Below are 17801 nucleotides of genomic sequence, written 5' to 3'. Positions count from 1 at the left end.
TCATAAATGATTACTAACCAGCAGATTTTTTTATTTTCACTTATTTAATACTTATATAATTCAACAGACATATTGTCCTACAAATTGCGTAATAAATATTTGAGAACCGTCAAATCAAAATTTTTTATCCTTGTTACCTCTGTAAGCTACCACAATCGAGAGTTTCGTACATGAAATTATTGGGCATCTCATCAAAATAAAGCTACTCATGAAAAATTAGCTTGATAGTAATCACTTGCAAAAATGGGCGATGTATCCCGGACTATTGTAGGTAAATATTAAAATAGAAAATACACATATATAATATGTGTAGAATCGATAGAGCACATCTCACTGAACCTTTACAGAATGAATCAGACGATGTGTGGTTTCACTACAAATGGTTGTAAAGTGAACAAAAACAAAGGGACCACAAACTAAACCTTGATTTGATAAAACTAATGGAAAACAATGTAGAATTCTCATTAAAACTGAAACTAGAACAGGCTTTGTTTTCAAATAGTTATCAAACTCTTACCTAAAATTATGTTTTGATAATAAAATAATTTAACAAAATATTTAGCGATTGATTAGCTTACCGCCCGCGGCTTCGCCCGCTTTGTCTAAAACCCAATAAATTATATACTTAAACCTTCCTCTTGAATCACTCTATCTATTAAAAAAATTCGCATCAAAATCCGTTGCGTAGTTTTAAAGATTTAAGCATACAAAGCGACATAGGGAAATAGGGACAGAGAAAGCGACTTTGTTTTATACTATGTAGTGATGATAGTGATTGTTATTAAGCATGCTGTGTTTGAATATTTGTAAAATAAAATGATAACAACTGTTGATGGAATGAACCTGAAGGATCTAAAATAATGACACTTATTAATTTATAGTCAAAATATATGAGTTATGATATAATATCATCTTATCTATAAATAAAATCGGTTTTCTAAGATACAGATTAATATAATTATTAATGAGTCAGTTAATTAAGCAGTTGTTAGATTGAAGTATTCTTGATATTGTAAATGAAAACTAATTTTGAACAAACTCAAATTATTAAATTGTGTATTTCATTAACACGAGTATTGGCCCAAATAATGTTTCAAAGGTCTTAAGGTCGAACTTTGTAAATAAATTATTTAATTCCCTTTAAATTGTTGTAATGGCTGAGTGCCAGTTCATTAACATACTTCCACCTCGAACACTTCTTGACAATTTGTAACTGCAAACTTGGCTTCAATGCAATAATTAAAGTAACAAGAAAACATTTATGCCATAAAACATGTTTTTTGTGCAGACTTGGCGTTATTATATTATCTACTTATTCTATGATTTAATAACTACCTACCTACTAACATAGTACATAGTACATTGTTTAATATTATGTATAGTATGTTATATTTTATGTATTGGCATATTTATGTATCTTATATACATATATAATTGTATTTATTATTATTTTTTAAGTATTGATGTAGTATGTATGTAATATTGATATTATTGAGTTTTGTATACATTGTTATTTATATAATATTTTCGATAGTTTTTGATTTTGTTTTCTTATCCTTGATTTTATTTTATTTTTTTTTCTTTTTGATTGCGCCTTCGCGTTTAACCAGCATCGTACATGTCCTTTATTTTTACGGTTGCCTGGAAGAGATTGCTTTAAGCAATAAGGCCGCCAATTGTGCACTTACCATATTCATGTTCTCTATGTTAAATTATATATGTTTTTTATTACTGGTATTGTACAATAAAGTGTAAAAATAAAAATAAAATAAAATAAATAAAAATAGTACCAACCATTGCAATATTTCCCGGCATGCTCGCATGTACTCCAAGTTCAAAGTTTTTATTTTTATTTAAAGCAAGGAAACTTAGAGCGTCTTCCACATAACGCATCAAGGTCTAATTGCATCGATAGATTAATTAAATCGTAGCTAAGCTCTTTATTGGTAATACCATAATTATAAAAAAATACTATAAAAAATTTAGTAAAATTTTACAAAAGAGTGTAAAACTATCAAAACGACAAGACTATATTAAAAAAATGGAAAAATCCGATAACAAAATAAAAACAATGTGGAATATTATAAATACAAAAACAGGTAAAACTAAAAAAATAAAGCATGACAATATTACACTTAACCTAAACAACGACCATATAAAATGTCCCGCGACCGTATGTAACATATTCAACGAATATTTTGCCACCGTGGGCGAAAGCCCCGCCTCGCAAAGTGTAAAAGCAATCGGACGGCCCGTAATAAACGCACCCATGTGCTCTTTATATTTAAGTCCTGTCAATATAACAGAAATAAAAAAAATTATCAATGTGATTAAAAATAAGCACAGTTGCGGAGTGGACGATATCCCACCGATATTACTGAAGCACTGTGTAGAAGAGCTTTCAACTCCGCTGATGTTGTTGGTCAATCAGAGCTTCCAGGATGGCAAATTTCCGGACGATCTAAAAATCGCACTGGTAAAGCCAATCCATAAGAAAGGCGATACACACACTCCAAGTAACTATAGACCGATTGCCATACTACCAACATTCTCAAAAGTTTTCGAGAAGGCCATGTGCAATCGGGTATATGACTTTCTTGAGAAATTTAACGTCTTGGATGAATGCCAAAATGGATTTAGGAAGTCGAGATCAACAACATTAGCCGTATACAAATATGTCCAGGGAGCACTCCAACACCTAAACGACAAGGAGCGTGTGTTGGGATTGCTGCTGGACATGACGAAAGCGTACGATAAAGTACAGTATCGTATCCTTCTCAATAAACTGTACGGCTCGGGAATTAGAGGACCAGCTCACTCGTGGTTCCAATCATATTTATATCGTCGAACACAGATTGTTCAGATACAATATAGTGACGAAGGGAATAATACAATACAATCTATCAGATCATCCGCTAGGGAGTTAACATGTTCTATTCCCCAAGGAAGTGTATTGGGCTGCGTCCTCTTTCTGATCTACATTAATGATCTTCCGAAAATACTCGATCGAAATGAAACTATGCCCATACTTTTTGCGGATGATATGTCCGTATTAATAAAATGCAAAAGTCCCGATAATCCGAATCCAGTAATCGAATCTACACTCCATACAATAACAAATTGGCTAAAAGACCACAACTTAGAAATAAACCTTAATAAAACTAAAATAATTCAATTCAAAACGTATAAAAGTCCATCTCTTGCCATAAATATAAAATATCAGAATACACCATTAGAAGAAGTAGACACGTTTAACTTGCTTGGCATAAACATAGATACACATATAAATTGGAAAACACATATTGAATATTTAAAATCTAAGTTGTCGAAATTTACCTATGCCCTATTCCAGATAAAACATAGCACAAATATACACACCGCTTTATCTGCATATTACGGGTACGCTTACTCATGGCTAAGATATGGTGTGATGTTATGGGGAAACAGCGTCGATGCTAATGATGTATTTAAAATGCAGAAGAAGTGCGTGAGAATCTTAGCTCAAATAAAAAACACAGAAAGTTGTAAACCACACTTTAGAAAATATAACATATTAACATTACCATCGATATATATACATGAAATTTGCACATTTGTCTATAAAAATATTAATACATTTTCACGAGTCGAGGATCACCACGAAGTAAATACGCGCTTTAAAAATAGATTACACCTACCATTCTCAAGAATCAAAATGTTAAATCAAAGCCCCTATCACATGGCTATAAAAATTTATAACAAACTTCCTGACCAAATTAAAAACCAAAAAACTATTTATTCTTTTAACAAACAACTAAAGCTCCTTTTAATCCAAAAATGCTTTTATTCAATAAATGAATATTTCGAAGCTAAACTACGCCAAACTTGAATTTTCGTGTTGTTAAGTTCTTCCTATCTCAAATTATTATATGTAACTGAAACTAACAAAAATAAATTATACTTACCTAACTATCTAAACCTACTGAATCAATCACTCTATCTATTAGGAAATCGCATCGAAGTCCGTTGCGTGGCTCTAAAGAGTTGGGCATACATAGGTACATAGAAGGCGACTTTGTTTTATACTATGTAGTCAAGCTTCATTCCTAGAGTTTTTAAAAATAATAGAATAAATGTATAATATTGTTTTGTCGTCTTATAGTATGCGCATGTCTTAAGATTTTAATTTCGTTCTTTTTATATTGTCTAATTATTAAGTGCGCGTAGGTGCAAACTGCAAATCTTTATATTATGTATTAGTATTGAATTAACAGAAAACTTAACTTTAATATAATATGACCTATTGTATTGCAATATCTGTATAAGATTGCTAATATGTATGTATAAATGTATTGGTATGCAATAAATGATTTGAATTTGAATTTTAATTTATAATGGTGTTCTTTATTTAATTAAGAATTCTCAACAATGGTATTGGTTTTTAGATTAACAAAAACATTTAAGGTTACCTTTTGCGACAATATTTCATCACAATGTCATGTTCATTATCATTAAGTCGTACTATTTTATTTTATTTCTGTTTTAATTGGCTCTCATATTTTTAAAGCTAAGTACTCGGTCATTTACACAGCCTTTGTTGTGCCGTCGCGCTATCATAGTTTTTATTCGTAAAATTAATGATTGTGATTTTCTTTGAACAATGGAATTTTACTAATAAATAAAAACCCTTTGATTAATAGAATCATCAATTTGAACTGACTAATTTAATTTCTCCTTTTAAAATCGAAGCGTATTTGATACGGTGTGAAGTTTTTTCGATCGTGGTTCATTTTTGTCAGATCTGGTATTTTTTGGTTAGTAATTGTAGACTTTGTTTCTTTCGTCAATAAAGGATTAAGTTTATGTATCTTCTTATAGTCATTTTCTATGCTATTTTCATCACTGAGTTCATCGTCACTTATTTTGTTGGCATTTTTAAGGAACTTATTATTGTCTTCTTCAATTTTTTGTTCAAGATAATTATCCTCTTTTTTAATCAGTTTATAAGTAACGTTTTGCATTTGCGATTTCTTATTGGAAGATTTTTGTAATTCATCAACAGTGCCATCTTCAGGGTGATAAGGATTGCGATATCTAAAACTACTGTCACTTCTGTGTGCTGGATAATTTTGAGAAAATTCCTTTATCTCAAATAACCCTCTGATTATCTTCAATAGATCTTGGGAATCTAATTCAATTTTCACACCTTTAGATTCTATTGAAGCCAGATTAAATAAAATTATAATTAAATTTAACTTGAAGAATAAGTATGAGCTAGATTTATTTACGAACAACATGATAATTTAGAAATACACAGAAGATATTTCCTCTACACACTTAATAGGGTAATAAAAAGCTAATAAACTATCCCAAATGCTACGCAATTACATGCTAGCCGGGTTTTATTTAAATGTTCAATTTAGCATTCATTTACACTTGAAATGATATTATTTATCGTTTGCTTTGTGCTCACGTATATTGTATGTGTGTTTAAATTAATGAAACGGTGTCGGTTCATAGCATAGCAGAAGTACGAAATATTCTTGTTTTAATAAAAAATCGCTCAGTGTAGTTTAGAACACTTTGCTTTCAGCATGAGGATGAAAAAAACTGTATATTATCATAGTATTGAAATTGATTTCAAAAGGAAAACAATCAAAGTCAGGTATATGAATAAAAATTTACTTTGTGATATTTCATTTGTAAACAAGAAGAGTAGTTTATTAAATTGACCTTACTAAAAGTAAACATTGTTTTGCTAAATTTTCCCTATAATAAATTTCGAAATGTACAGATAAGTGTGTTTGAAAATGAACAATTATTTACTAATGCATTTTTGTTTATTATCATAATTTACTTAAATTAACATGTATTTTAAATTAAATGCTCTTACTTGTAAATGGTTGTAATAGTTTTCCTGTCGGTCTCTTAAAGACAAATAGAAGTAATTGAAGAAACGACCACCAAAGCCACAGTAAAATTACTGTGGCTTTGGTGAACGTATCTTCAAAGAATTCCTTGTATAGTGTATACTATACAAGGAATTCTTGGTTACAATAAGAATATTTTTTTATTTAATTTTTAACACACGATTAAGCCGCTTTCTAATTGTCAGAGCTAGACAAAATTTAAATGAATAAAAATCGTTTTAGCCAGTCAAATGTTTGGAGGTAACATACCCTTAAAATATAACAGATCCAATTGCGAACCACTCTCTCCCTTTTTTGAAGTCGATTGAAAAGGGAATTCTTTTAATAATAATTAGATATTGAGATAGTCAAAGAATTAATAAAATGTAAGCCAGTTAAAGGAATTCGTAATAATGACATTTATTTCTTGCTTATTACGCAGCGCAAGGAATTTAAGTCAAGGAAATCGTAGTAAAATTGGGTTCGAAACGGACACAAAGTTAATCAATCACCTTTGTCCCTCGAGCAAATGATTCTAAGGCAAGGATCAATAGCATTTAGGAACGTGACGCGATCGCAATGGAGACACGTTCTTCAATCAAGTTATTTGTATCGAAGTAGTGTATTTATTGGAGAAATAAAAAATCGTATTTCATAAAACATTTATTTACAATGTAAAATTATGGTACGGTCTACATTATAATAACACACAGTACATTATAATTATTTCATAAGATAATTTCTTTATTCAAAATTACATTTGTAATTATATAGTCTTTGTAATTATAATTATATACATATATATATATAATTATCCAAGGGACGTCATAGTTTCATAATATTTTAGTTACTCCTAAATGTAATTTTGAATACTACTTACTGAATAATTATATACTTTATTGTGATAGTCTTTGTAATTATAATAAATACATTATCTTCTGTCCACTGACACTTTCAATGTAGGTAAGTATTTAAAAATTTAATAAAAATATTTACAACATCCTAATTATTTTTAATTAACATATACAATTAATGAAGAAACATTAAATGTAGTAATAAAAATTAAAAAATAATAATTACTACTTACATAAAATGTTTTATATTACTGTGAAATAAACGAGCATTTGAACGTTGGAATTGGAAATATAGTAGACATAAAATTGTTCTTTATTTTACTACTTTTACTTTCTAGCGGACAGTTTTATACAAGTAACCTTAAATTAGAAACTAAATTAACATCGCTTGATTATTATCTTCCATAGCTTCCTCTGCCATCTTGCCATAAACTCAGATCAATGACCGGCAAACGGTTACAAGGAACAGGCTTATTTCTGAAAGAGTAAATTGTATTTTATAAAATAGTAATTACATTCCTAAGAAGAGATAGAATTGTTATTTTTTAAAGAAAACAATGAAATTACCCGGCTGAGACGAGCTGGAAGGCTTTCGGCTGCATGTAATGGATGTTATCGGCGTTGTCGCACAGAATACGGGCCATGGATGCTCCTTGACGTATGGCGTTCAGTTGACCTATTGAAAAGTTTCAATGTATAGTCTATGTTGAATAATATGTATTGTCTCTATATTGAATAAAGAACCAACTAGAAGAGTTACTCAATTTATGAGATTCTTTCACTTATAAATCCATTACTATTACTTTACAGATCTGCTGTGAAAATGATGTAGGTATGCAATATATTGCCAAAATTTTATGATATACCTAAACGAATAATAAGTATAGTTTAATTACTTTTTAATTTTTATGTTATTCGTTCTTGGAACTGATCATACTCAAAATAATTTCAGTATTCTTGAATTCATCCTTACTTAAAGTAAAAGCAGTTTCTGGATCGCCATTTTCATAGAAGTATCTGTCCCCGACCCTCGTCCTGAAGAACTGTTCCGTCAGGATGCACAGGAATGTGGGACCGACTTGAGTTCCCGGTACATTCTCCTCTAAAGACCCCGCGACTACCACTTCCACGTCCCTCACATCTTTGTACAAGACCTCTAAAATATCTACGTTCTGTGAAAAAGTCAAAGTATTGAACACCTTTTTTTATTGTTGATAGGTTGGACCACAATCTCACCTGATGTGATGTGGTCTAAGATGGAACGCGCTTCCCTAGAAGGTACCTGTTCACTCTACGCTTGACAACTATACAGATTGCTGTCTAAAATATCTACGTTCTGTGAAAAAGTCAAAGTATTGAACAACTTTCATAGATTCCTGGTGACTGAAGATTAGATAAGGAACCCGCATACACTCAAATGTATCATCATATATATGATGTACCTGTGGAACAAATGTGTAAAACTTTGTTTGAGGATACGAAGCTACGTGACTTGTATATCACTAAGGTGATTTATTGGATAATATTGACATTAATTTCGTTATTAATGGGATAGAATATGAGTAATGATCAAGGAAATTTTTCGTCCTGACTTCACACAAACAAAATCAACCAAAACAAACGATGTACTCTATTCATACGTATATTTTATAAATCGAGTAATTCCAAACAAGCACCAAGCATAAATTAATTCTTCAGTTAAATAAACACAAAATAACACAAATTTCAAATGTTTAACTCAACTTTCCGGCGAGAAACTTTCCTTGTTATTTCATTGCAATCCCGAGTAAAATAGCGTGAGGAATTGAAAACGTTTAAGAAATTTGGTACTCAGTACGTGTAATGAAAATAAATATCCTGAAACTTGTTTCAATGAGCAATCGAGCAAAGAGCATATATTCATTCGGCGTTCGAATTCTAAGTGTTTCCGTAGCCATCTATTAGTATGTGCCTCGGCATCAGGCGCTTTGTCTTTAACGAAAATAGAAATAGTATCTTTCAACATTGGATTTACCACTGACACTCCAGTCTGTGAGAATTTATAAGCATTGATAAACTGCGCTTTCTTTGCTAAAACAAGCAGTATTATTTATTGGTCTGTGAGACAGTAACAATGCCTGCTTTTGTTTCGAGCGATGAAGATAACCGGGACGCTGTCTGCATTTTGATTTTATACATAATAAACTTTTCGTGTTATTTCATGTTTAAATATAATGTATTAGTAATCGTATAGTAATTTTTATTCCTGGAGATAATTATTGACATTAAGTACTCAATTACAGACGCTTTATAACTACAAATTTTAATGTCCATTAAAGAAACAGATCTGAAATGATCAAAATTTAATTAAATAAATGTATAAATTGTGTATCGCTACCGGCCTGCTCTCTCTTTATTAGTCAAATCTTTTATCACAATACGCTTTATTAGAATTCGCGAAAGCGTGGTGTTTTGTTTTTGTTATTGTTTCCGATTACCCTTTTCCACCTCTGTTGTCTTTGTATTTGTTCTGTGTTATAAAAATATATAATATTTTATTTAAGATAATACTTATAGAATTGTACAACGCATTTGTATAATTTTAACACCAACGGAGTCTCAGCTAAGAACTCTAGTATAATACTTATGAAGTTCTTAAGAATCAGAAAACGTGTCTCATGAGAGACTGTCGAGAATATCTTCCACTTTGGCTCTTAACTTATATACGGAATGTTGGATTTACTGAAAAATATTCTGTTCACTGCGGAAATTTAAATCTGTCTCCAACTAACATTATAATAATAAAGTTATTTGGTGCATTATATACAAAAATAGGAACATGTTAGGGAAGAAATAAATTGACAGTTGTAAAATACATCAGTATACAAACACAAAAAATATAACTAGAATAATATTTATAATGCAATTCAAAAAAATGGAGTAGATTCTTCAATTATTTTACCAACCAAAATAAGTCAATAAGATATCATATATAGATATATGTCGTGGCCATATCGTACACTTGCTCATTTCATGAAATGGCCAACATAGTTTGATCAGATCGTTAAATCGTCAACGTTTCACGATTTGGTCATCGACATTTGGCCTATAAATTGGCCATAAATTGGCCATTTCATGAAATGAGCAAAATCTACGATATGGCCACGACATCTATACGATTTAAATCAATAATTAAAAGCTTACAGGTTTCGCTATAAAGTCGGTCATATCCTTGAAGGTCCTAGGAACAGGTAGTCCACAAGCGGCCCTGGTGTCGATGTAGTTGGCCAGCCCATGATCACGACCACGTTGGATATCTGTCGCTCGAAGGTCACCCCCGTATGTCTTGTTTCGTCTATAGAAACAATGAGAAAATTGTTGAATATTTGTCACTGACCATCTTTAGAAGCTGACGTCTATGTCTTTGGTAACTCAGTCGATTAAACGATCGTATCTAAATGTTGTATGGAAGGTAAAAACCCATGGAGGGTTGTTGCGTAAAAACCACAGGACTTTGGCATATTATTAGGTATAATAATATACAGTTACATATTTTGTAAAATTAAATTGTAATACTGAAATGATTTAGAGAGCAACTATGGAGTTTCTTGCCGGTTCTTCTCCATAGATACTGCTTTCCGAATCGGTGGTAAATGTTAAAAATATGTATTGACGTTTCAAAAGTGCTTCTCGAAGAAGTCTAATTGAATAAATAAATGTTTGAGTTTGAGTTTGAGTTTTATAAATGACATCATAGCTGACTAAAAGTAGATACTAATATTCGACACTTCCAACTTTTTTCATACATCGATTTATCAACAATTCAATAAAAACATTAACGTTATTTACAGTGATACGAAACAAATGGTAAATTAAACAGTGTACTAGTTGCAGAACTTTTATTATCAAATCTTTAATAGACTTAAAATTTGATTTCAATCTTAGCTTTAAAACTCCAATAGCATTAACCCAAAGTTTATGTGTGTTATTCGAAACTTCATAGATATTGCAATCACTTGAAGCTTCTTTGCGGGCATGGAGTTTGTAAGCTCAATATGTTATATTAAATAATATCTTTAATGCTGAACTTGGGCAATTTGTGTTTATGAAAGTTCCTTTGTTGGTTTCGTATATTCACTCTCAAACTTCGCAAGTATCTGATACGATAATATGTATCGAATCACATTACTGATACGTATTAGAAAATGTGTATCGGTACAATAATATAGTGTAAGTATTATAAAATTATGTGAATTTGGAAAATACGCACTGGGAAATGATTATTGTTTCAAGAAAAAATATTTGTAAATTTTTAAACATTGGTAACTAGGTATGCTAAGAATTTGAAACATTAATTTATTTAAAAAATAATAATAATATAGTACTTTTATACCTCAGGCTAAAACCACAGATAAATAAAAAACATTGTTGATACAGGCCTGTAATGTTCGTTGATTACTACCAAATTACTAGTTACTACGCAAATAAAAAGTCACAATATAAAGTCATTTTTGTACGTCGTCGAAGAATAGATAGGTACAGTCTATAATAATGGTTTCGGCTTGAAAGAATATTAAGCTCCGGGCTAATCAAACCGGTCCCAATACGGCTGAATTCCGAACCAATCGATACATAAAACCTTTTGCTGACTTTCAGAATTAAAACTATATCTGATATAATACATATTATGTAGATCAGAAATATTTGCGTCGTCAGAAATTCTCCAAACTCAAGTTTCCAAACTTCAAATATGCGACATCTGTTTCTTTCCATTCCCCTGTAAATTAGATTTTTCGAGACCCCCATAAAAATAACTGCTAAGTAAACATATTATGTACATTTACTTATTCATAATTTTACTATTTATTTATTTAATAAAAGTATGTTACAAAGGTTATGAACCATTGGAATAAGAATTTTTGAGAAGAATATAAGTTTTCTCACCGCCTATATCAAAAATTTGTAATTTAAGTATTCCTAAAAATTATAAGAAGGTATTTCAAAAGTGTGAAAGTTCTTGTTAAGAAAAAGCTGTGAAATAACTTTAATATTTTACGAAAAATAACTGTGAATCACTTCTATGCGTGTATTGTCGGTACTATTTAAAATATATAAGATAGAGCATTTAGGACATGCCCTTAAATATTAAATGTGTTACTCTGACGAAATGAGTTCACTGAAAATCAAATTGAAGGTGCTAATTGTTTTTGTTCCGTTTGTGAAATAAATAAACATTTAATGGACGCATCGATGAGCGATATAAATAGTTGTTTTGTCAAAATAAAAAAATCTCAATCCATTAATATGTAGGTGTTATATTTTATGGCTTTTATTTTAGTACGATATAACTTTATAAATACAGGGAGTTAATTAGTTATAATACTCAGCAATGATGTTAAAATTTTCCTCATTATAAAGTTTGAACTACGTATTAATATTCTAGTATCAAATGTATAATAACGATGTTGAGTTTGAGCTAGCTAAAAAGTTGACAAATGACACTTGACGACCCTTCTCAACGCAGCAAGGAAACCCTTATAGAAATTTTATAATTAACCGCCTCATTACCATATAAATCTTGATGATATTTATAATCTTCTATATATATAAAATTCTCGTGTCACAATGTTAGTCTGCATACTCCTCCGAAACGGGTGGACCGATTCTCATGAAATTTTCTGTGCATATCGGGTAAGTCTGAGAATAGGCCAACATCTATTTTTCATATGTACCACGGGCAAAGCCGGGGCGGACCGCTAGTATTAGTATAAATTTCTCCACAATTAAGTAATAATAAACAGATATTAAAAACACAGACAACAGAACATAAGAAGTGAAATCTAATACTTTAGGGCTATTCGAGACCTTATTAGGTACATATAATGTATACTTACCCTGTGAACTGTCTTCACGTATACAAGAAGCTTATATTGGGTATATATTATAATCTGTCATTTCTAAGAGAATCGGAGTTAAAGTCTGTAAAATGGTGGACAGTTGTATCTGATTTACAGAAATCTCCATAAAATTCATGAGGGCTATTCTACAAACGTCGCCGACAAACGTCTGTCACCAAATTAAATTGCGTCTACTTAGCTTTAAGTAGCTATGAGCAATAAGATTGGTAATGGAAGATTTTTTTTGCAATTTCTACTTCTGGATTTGGAAAAAAGCTTATCTAAAAATAGAAATACAGAATAACGCAAACATCGACTTAGGATTTAATTACAATTAATTAATTATAAACAACACGTTACCCACACTTGAATGAGTATAGCGACTTATTTTTATACTTTATTTACTTACGCGTGTCTTTACCATTCCAATTTTAGAACCAAATACTGTATCTCCTATCTTTCCATTCAAATCGAAAAGTTTCCAATACTTTTTATAACTTACCGGAATAAATACTGCGTCATTTCGCTATCCCAAAATTGATCGCTATATGACTGCGGTTGGGTTGTCAGGCCTCTCGTCAACTTGTCAAAGATATCGTCCACTTCCAATAACAGAGGCCTGTTGAACCAGTCACTGATACGAGCGTAGCCGGCTAACTGCCTGTTTTCTGTTACTAGGCTGGAAAAAAAATATAGGGAATGTTTGATTTTTTATGGATGTGGGTAGGTAGAAAAAGATTTTTAATTGTCTATATTGTTGAATGATTATTATGAATCTACGTTACTTAAATTGCCGAATACTGACAATTTATTGCAGAGATAGTTGAATTTGAAGTTGCGTAACAATTCACTGATCTAATCAAAAATTTCGAAAATATTTAGCAATAACTGCAAAACTTCTTCAAAGGTTCGTGTGATTCAACCAAACTTAGTGCGAAATCCAAATTTATTGTGTTTATATCTATAACAGCTATAATTATAAAATACCATTCACATTTACTTGGTACATTATATTAAAACAAGATACATACTACAAAAACTGCAAACATACTTAGCTTTGAACATAACAAACCAAGATACAACAAGAAGCTATGCAATAGCTTAAAAACTGCAAAACATCTGCAAATACATACTGTAAAAATCCTCTGATTAATGTGTGGAAATGTCTGAACGCAGCCGTCGCGTGCTCGTCGAGTACGGACGGGTCGACGCGCGGGCTGTAGTCGCTCACGTAGTCGTGTGCTCCCGGGTATATCAAGTGGTTTTTCACCATGTTTTCATAACCTGGAAAAACAGTTTATGTTAAAAATTGATGGTTTTTGCTTTAATCTATATAAATAAAACTCAAAGGTGACTGATATAGTGATCTATCAACGCACAGCCCAAACCACTAGACGTATCGGGCTGAAATTTGGCATGCAGGTAGATGTTAGGACGTAGGCATCTGCTAAGAAAGGATTTCCCGAAATTCTTGCGGGAACGGGGAAAAACGAGGATGCACGTACAAAGTCGTGGGCGAAAGCTAGTGTCATATATTTTGAAAAAAAAAGCTATGTTATAGGTTGGTTATAGTAATATGAGGTTCTTGTTCAATCAATAGTTTTGTATAACTACATATTATTTACTTGTTTTCGATCTTTTGCATATCGTTTATTTTTTATTCCGAATTGAAAGAAAATATAATGTACTCTGTATTAAAAAATATATAATACAGAGATAAATATTTTTTATATAACTGTCGCACGAATTTATTCATAAATTGTTTAATATTAGAATGGTAATAAAATTAACTACCTACTTCAATTACATTCTCAATAAATTAATCTTTCAAAATTTTTATAAAAGTAACCCTTTATTCAATTTTAGGGTGTTTAAATAAAATACAAGAAAGTCAAGAATGGATCGAAGAATTCAATTAATCCCCTTCAATGCTGTATTTAACCAATGGTTGTGGAAGAGTGGCTAATGTGAAAAATTCTAATAAATTTATAGTTTTCTTCTTCATTAAATAAAATACTTAGAATTTAAAGCACTCAGCCGAAAAAAATCTTCTACGAACAAAGAAGGTCGATAAACAAACTTAATTGGGATTCTTGAAACAATTCGCAAACTTTTTTATAAAAATACAGTCTTTTGAGTAAACAAGAGATTTCGTATGGATGGATCCCTTCGTATTTACTTTAGAATGATTGATGCAAAGGAGCGCTATGATAGGCAAACAACCTTTTTCACATAGACACGTATGGATTTTGAAATTGCTAAGAATATTAACTGTTACTAATCAAAATACTTACATCATTCATTTTAATGGCCCATTTTACTAGACTTCGTTTTTTAATGGCAAAAGTTAGTCGATATATTGTTTGATTAATGTTCCTATAAAAGCAGTTTACTTAAAAAATTTAGACTTACCAAGGAAAATAGGCAGATATTCATAATAGTTGATATGTTGTATTTCCGCGATGTGGATTCTCCTGGCTTCTTGGAATACCGTCTCGTCGCTCCACCACGGGTTCATGGCCGCTAGTGCGTCCGCGATACGGTTGTGTTCACGCAGTAATATTATTTGAAGAATTGTTAGTTGAGGGTTTTGGTTTACTCTCACGTCACCTGATAAAAAAAATTGGTTGTCTGTAAAGTCGGTTTACTGACGATAGTTGAACGTGACAACGTCCGATTGTGCTTCTTTGTCGCTCGTTTCGCGATCTCGCTTGCACTTCAAGCCTTACATGGAACGCCTCTTTTTTATTTATATTTGTAAAGATCGTGTATTTTTTTTTTATTAAATTGTATTGAAAATATGTATTCAGTAGGATAATAAGTCTTAAATATTTATAAACTACTGAACAAAATTCTCATAAAATGTACAATATTCTCATAAAAACTAGTACCTACATTTTATGAGAATTTTATAGCCCGATGCCATTCTTATATTTAAAACTCGACAAGTTTTCTTGGCAGGTGAATACAATCGGAAGAAAAGGTAGCAAGTCTGTCTATATAAACTTTCGTCATAAAAATCTTTTGTTTGTTATATAACTTAATAAAATGCAAAAGCTTTATTGATCTATTGGATTATTTTGTATGCGCGAGTTACAAAGATGCGAAAGTGTTAAAAATTAAATTCTACTTTGGAAATTCTTTCATTCATACAGTGTTATATTGCTAATTATTATCTATGAGATCTACGGGAAAACCAATTACATTCACAACACGATAATTAATTGATAGAAGGTTTTTCTAATTTTTCATAGCTCTATCCTGGCTCTATCGGTCTAGGAAGTTCTAAGACATTTTAATGCGCGATCGAATAAGAAGCTATATTACAAGAACATTCACAGATATTTTTTCTTTTCATTTTTTCTTTTTTTTTTATTTCTCACCTGTTAAATAACAGGGTTCGTTGATACTTTGCGCACTCTCGCAAGTCTGCGTAACGTTGGGGTCCTGTGGGGGCCATTCACGGCCATTTCGTAGCACAGTGATCAACCGCCCGCCCTGGAAGGCACGGATTGGACGAGCTTGGCCCTCACTATTGCCATACACCAGGGAGAGATCCATGTACGCAGTTACTGTGGATATCTGAAAAAAATTAAATAAAAGTTATACCTATATTAATAGGTACCTACCTATTGTAAATTGGAAATATGTGAGGATACATTTAATTTCGTTTGTTATTCTTTCAAGAAAGCTAGCTGTGCCCTGCGGTTTTACCCGCAGTGCTCCACTCCTGTTTGTCTTAGCGTGATGATATTATATAGCCTATAGCCTTACTCGATAATAGGGCTGGCTATCTAACACTGAAAGAATTTTTAAAATCGGACCAGTAGTTCCTGAGATTAGCGCGTTCAAACAAACAAACAAACTCTTCAGCTTTATAATATAAGTATAGATTAATCAGAATAACACATGAGCTATAGAAATATTTGATTTTGCGAGTTCGTCCGCGGGTCAAACCGCGTGGACCTCCTATTATGACATATCTTTAAGATACAACTTTTGATATTGGTAAATAACAAAAAATATTTTTATACATAACACTTATAGTGATATCATGTGGGTGATATACACGGTATCCAACTTTCCAAGTAAGGTCATATTTTATTTAAATACGATTTTTTCTACGTAAGATAAGACTTAAATTACATTCAATACGAACACAATATAATACTAATAAAATAAAGCATAAATTTGGCATAAATAAATAAATAGTAAATGAAACATTCCCATATTGCTATAAAATTGAAAATCAAACTATGTGTGAATAATCGATCAATTGACATTATACTGTAACATAGCTCGAAGACACAATCTAAGCAAACATCACTCTGCATTGTATGACTTTATCCCCGTAGTTTGTATGTTAATCCCGAATTTGAAGCAGATTCCGCAACGGAATTACTCCAATACCCTTTAGACTGTATCTATTACATAGTAGCTACTTTCCATAAAGGAATTCCGACGTATCCCATTTGTAACCCATAGCAACGTATAGCATCCGTTTTAGTGAGAGTAATAAATACACTGTTACACATAACTATAATCATAAAGTAGATAAAACTTTCTTTAAAATATATATAGTAATTAAAGGTCAACAGTAGCAATATAAAATAATTTGGAAAATCCAAAAGTGCACGCCTCATAATTTTTTTTTAATAAATATTTATTAATTATTATTTTTGTTTATTTAATAACAATTAAACCACATCGAATCAGACCCTGAAAAATGAAAGGGTTCTATTCCTGAGCATACTCAAGCGTAAGAGAAAAAAAAAGACTCGATTAGTAAAGTATTTCGGTCGCTATCGTGTTAACAAGAAAAAGGATCCGCACATACAGACACACGGACGTCCAAGACAGAACTTTTTTAAACTGTTTTGCACGCCTCATAAGCGAAGCGTTGAGGTGGGTACTACTGTCACTTCGCGCAAAACATCTGATTTTTCAAACTTAAAATGTCTTTATGTATCATACATTGCACTTGTAAGATAATACATACACACACATATTAAGAAAAAACACTATTTTTAACGTTCATGATATTTTTGATGTCATTTTTGTTATTTAAACTAGTTAAAAAACAGTTTAAAAAAGTTCTGTCTTGGACGTCCGTGTGTCTGTATGTGCGGATCCTTTTTCTTGTTAACACGATAGCGACCGAAGTACTTTACTAATCGAGTCTT

At 31.3% G+C, this 17801-nt stretch overlaps 1 protein-coding gene across 5 annotated transcripts in view; it reads right to left on the bottom strand.

Moving 5' to 3' along the window:
- Positions 1-6675: 6675 nt before the first annotated feature.
- LOC149488479 (peroxidase-like) overlaps positions 6676-17801 on the bottom strand; it is a 51116-nt gene continuing 39990 nt past the window's right edge. For 2 of the 5 annotated variants that reach the window (XM_089695654.1, XM_089695655.1), the window contains exons 8-15: positions 16002-16200; positions 15031-15228; positions 13752-13902; positions 13121-13297; positions 9926-10076; positions 7716-7914; positions 7310-7418; positions 6676-7219 (exon numbers count right to left, since the gene is read on the bottom strand). In XM_089695654.1, the coding sequence (XP_089551780.1) occupies positions 7138-7219; positions 7310-7418; positions 7716-7914; positions 9926-10076; positions 13121-13297; positions 13752-13902; positions 15031-15228; positions 16002-16200 (1266 nt within the window). In that variant the 3' untranslated portion in view covers positions 6676-7137. Of the gene's footprint in view, positions 7220-7309; positions 7419-7715; positions 7915-8018; positions 8079-9925; positions 10077-13120; positions 13298-13751; positions 13903-15030; positions 15229-16001; positions 16201-17801 lie in introns of those variants that run through there. The other 3 variants (XM_089695656.1, XM_089695657.1, XM_089695658.1) reach the window with 3 other exon arrangements.

Source organism: Colias philodice, chromosome 5 (genome assembly GCF_061535455.1).
Source record: "Colias philodice isolate Cphi_HAF_F1 chromosome 5, ilColPhil1 Martin Lab GWU primary, whole genome shotgun sequence".
In the NCBI taxonomy this organism is placed as follows: domain Eukaryota; kingdom Metazoa; phylum Arthropoda; class Insecta; order Lepidoptera; family Pieridae; genus Colias; species Colias philodice.
Note: the sequence above shows the minus strand (reverse complement) of the source record. Positions and strands in the feature narration are given on the sequence as shown.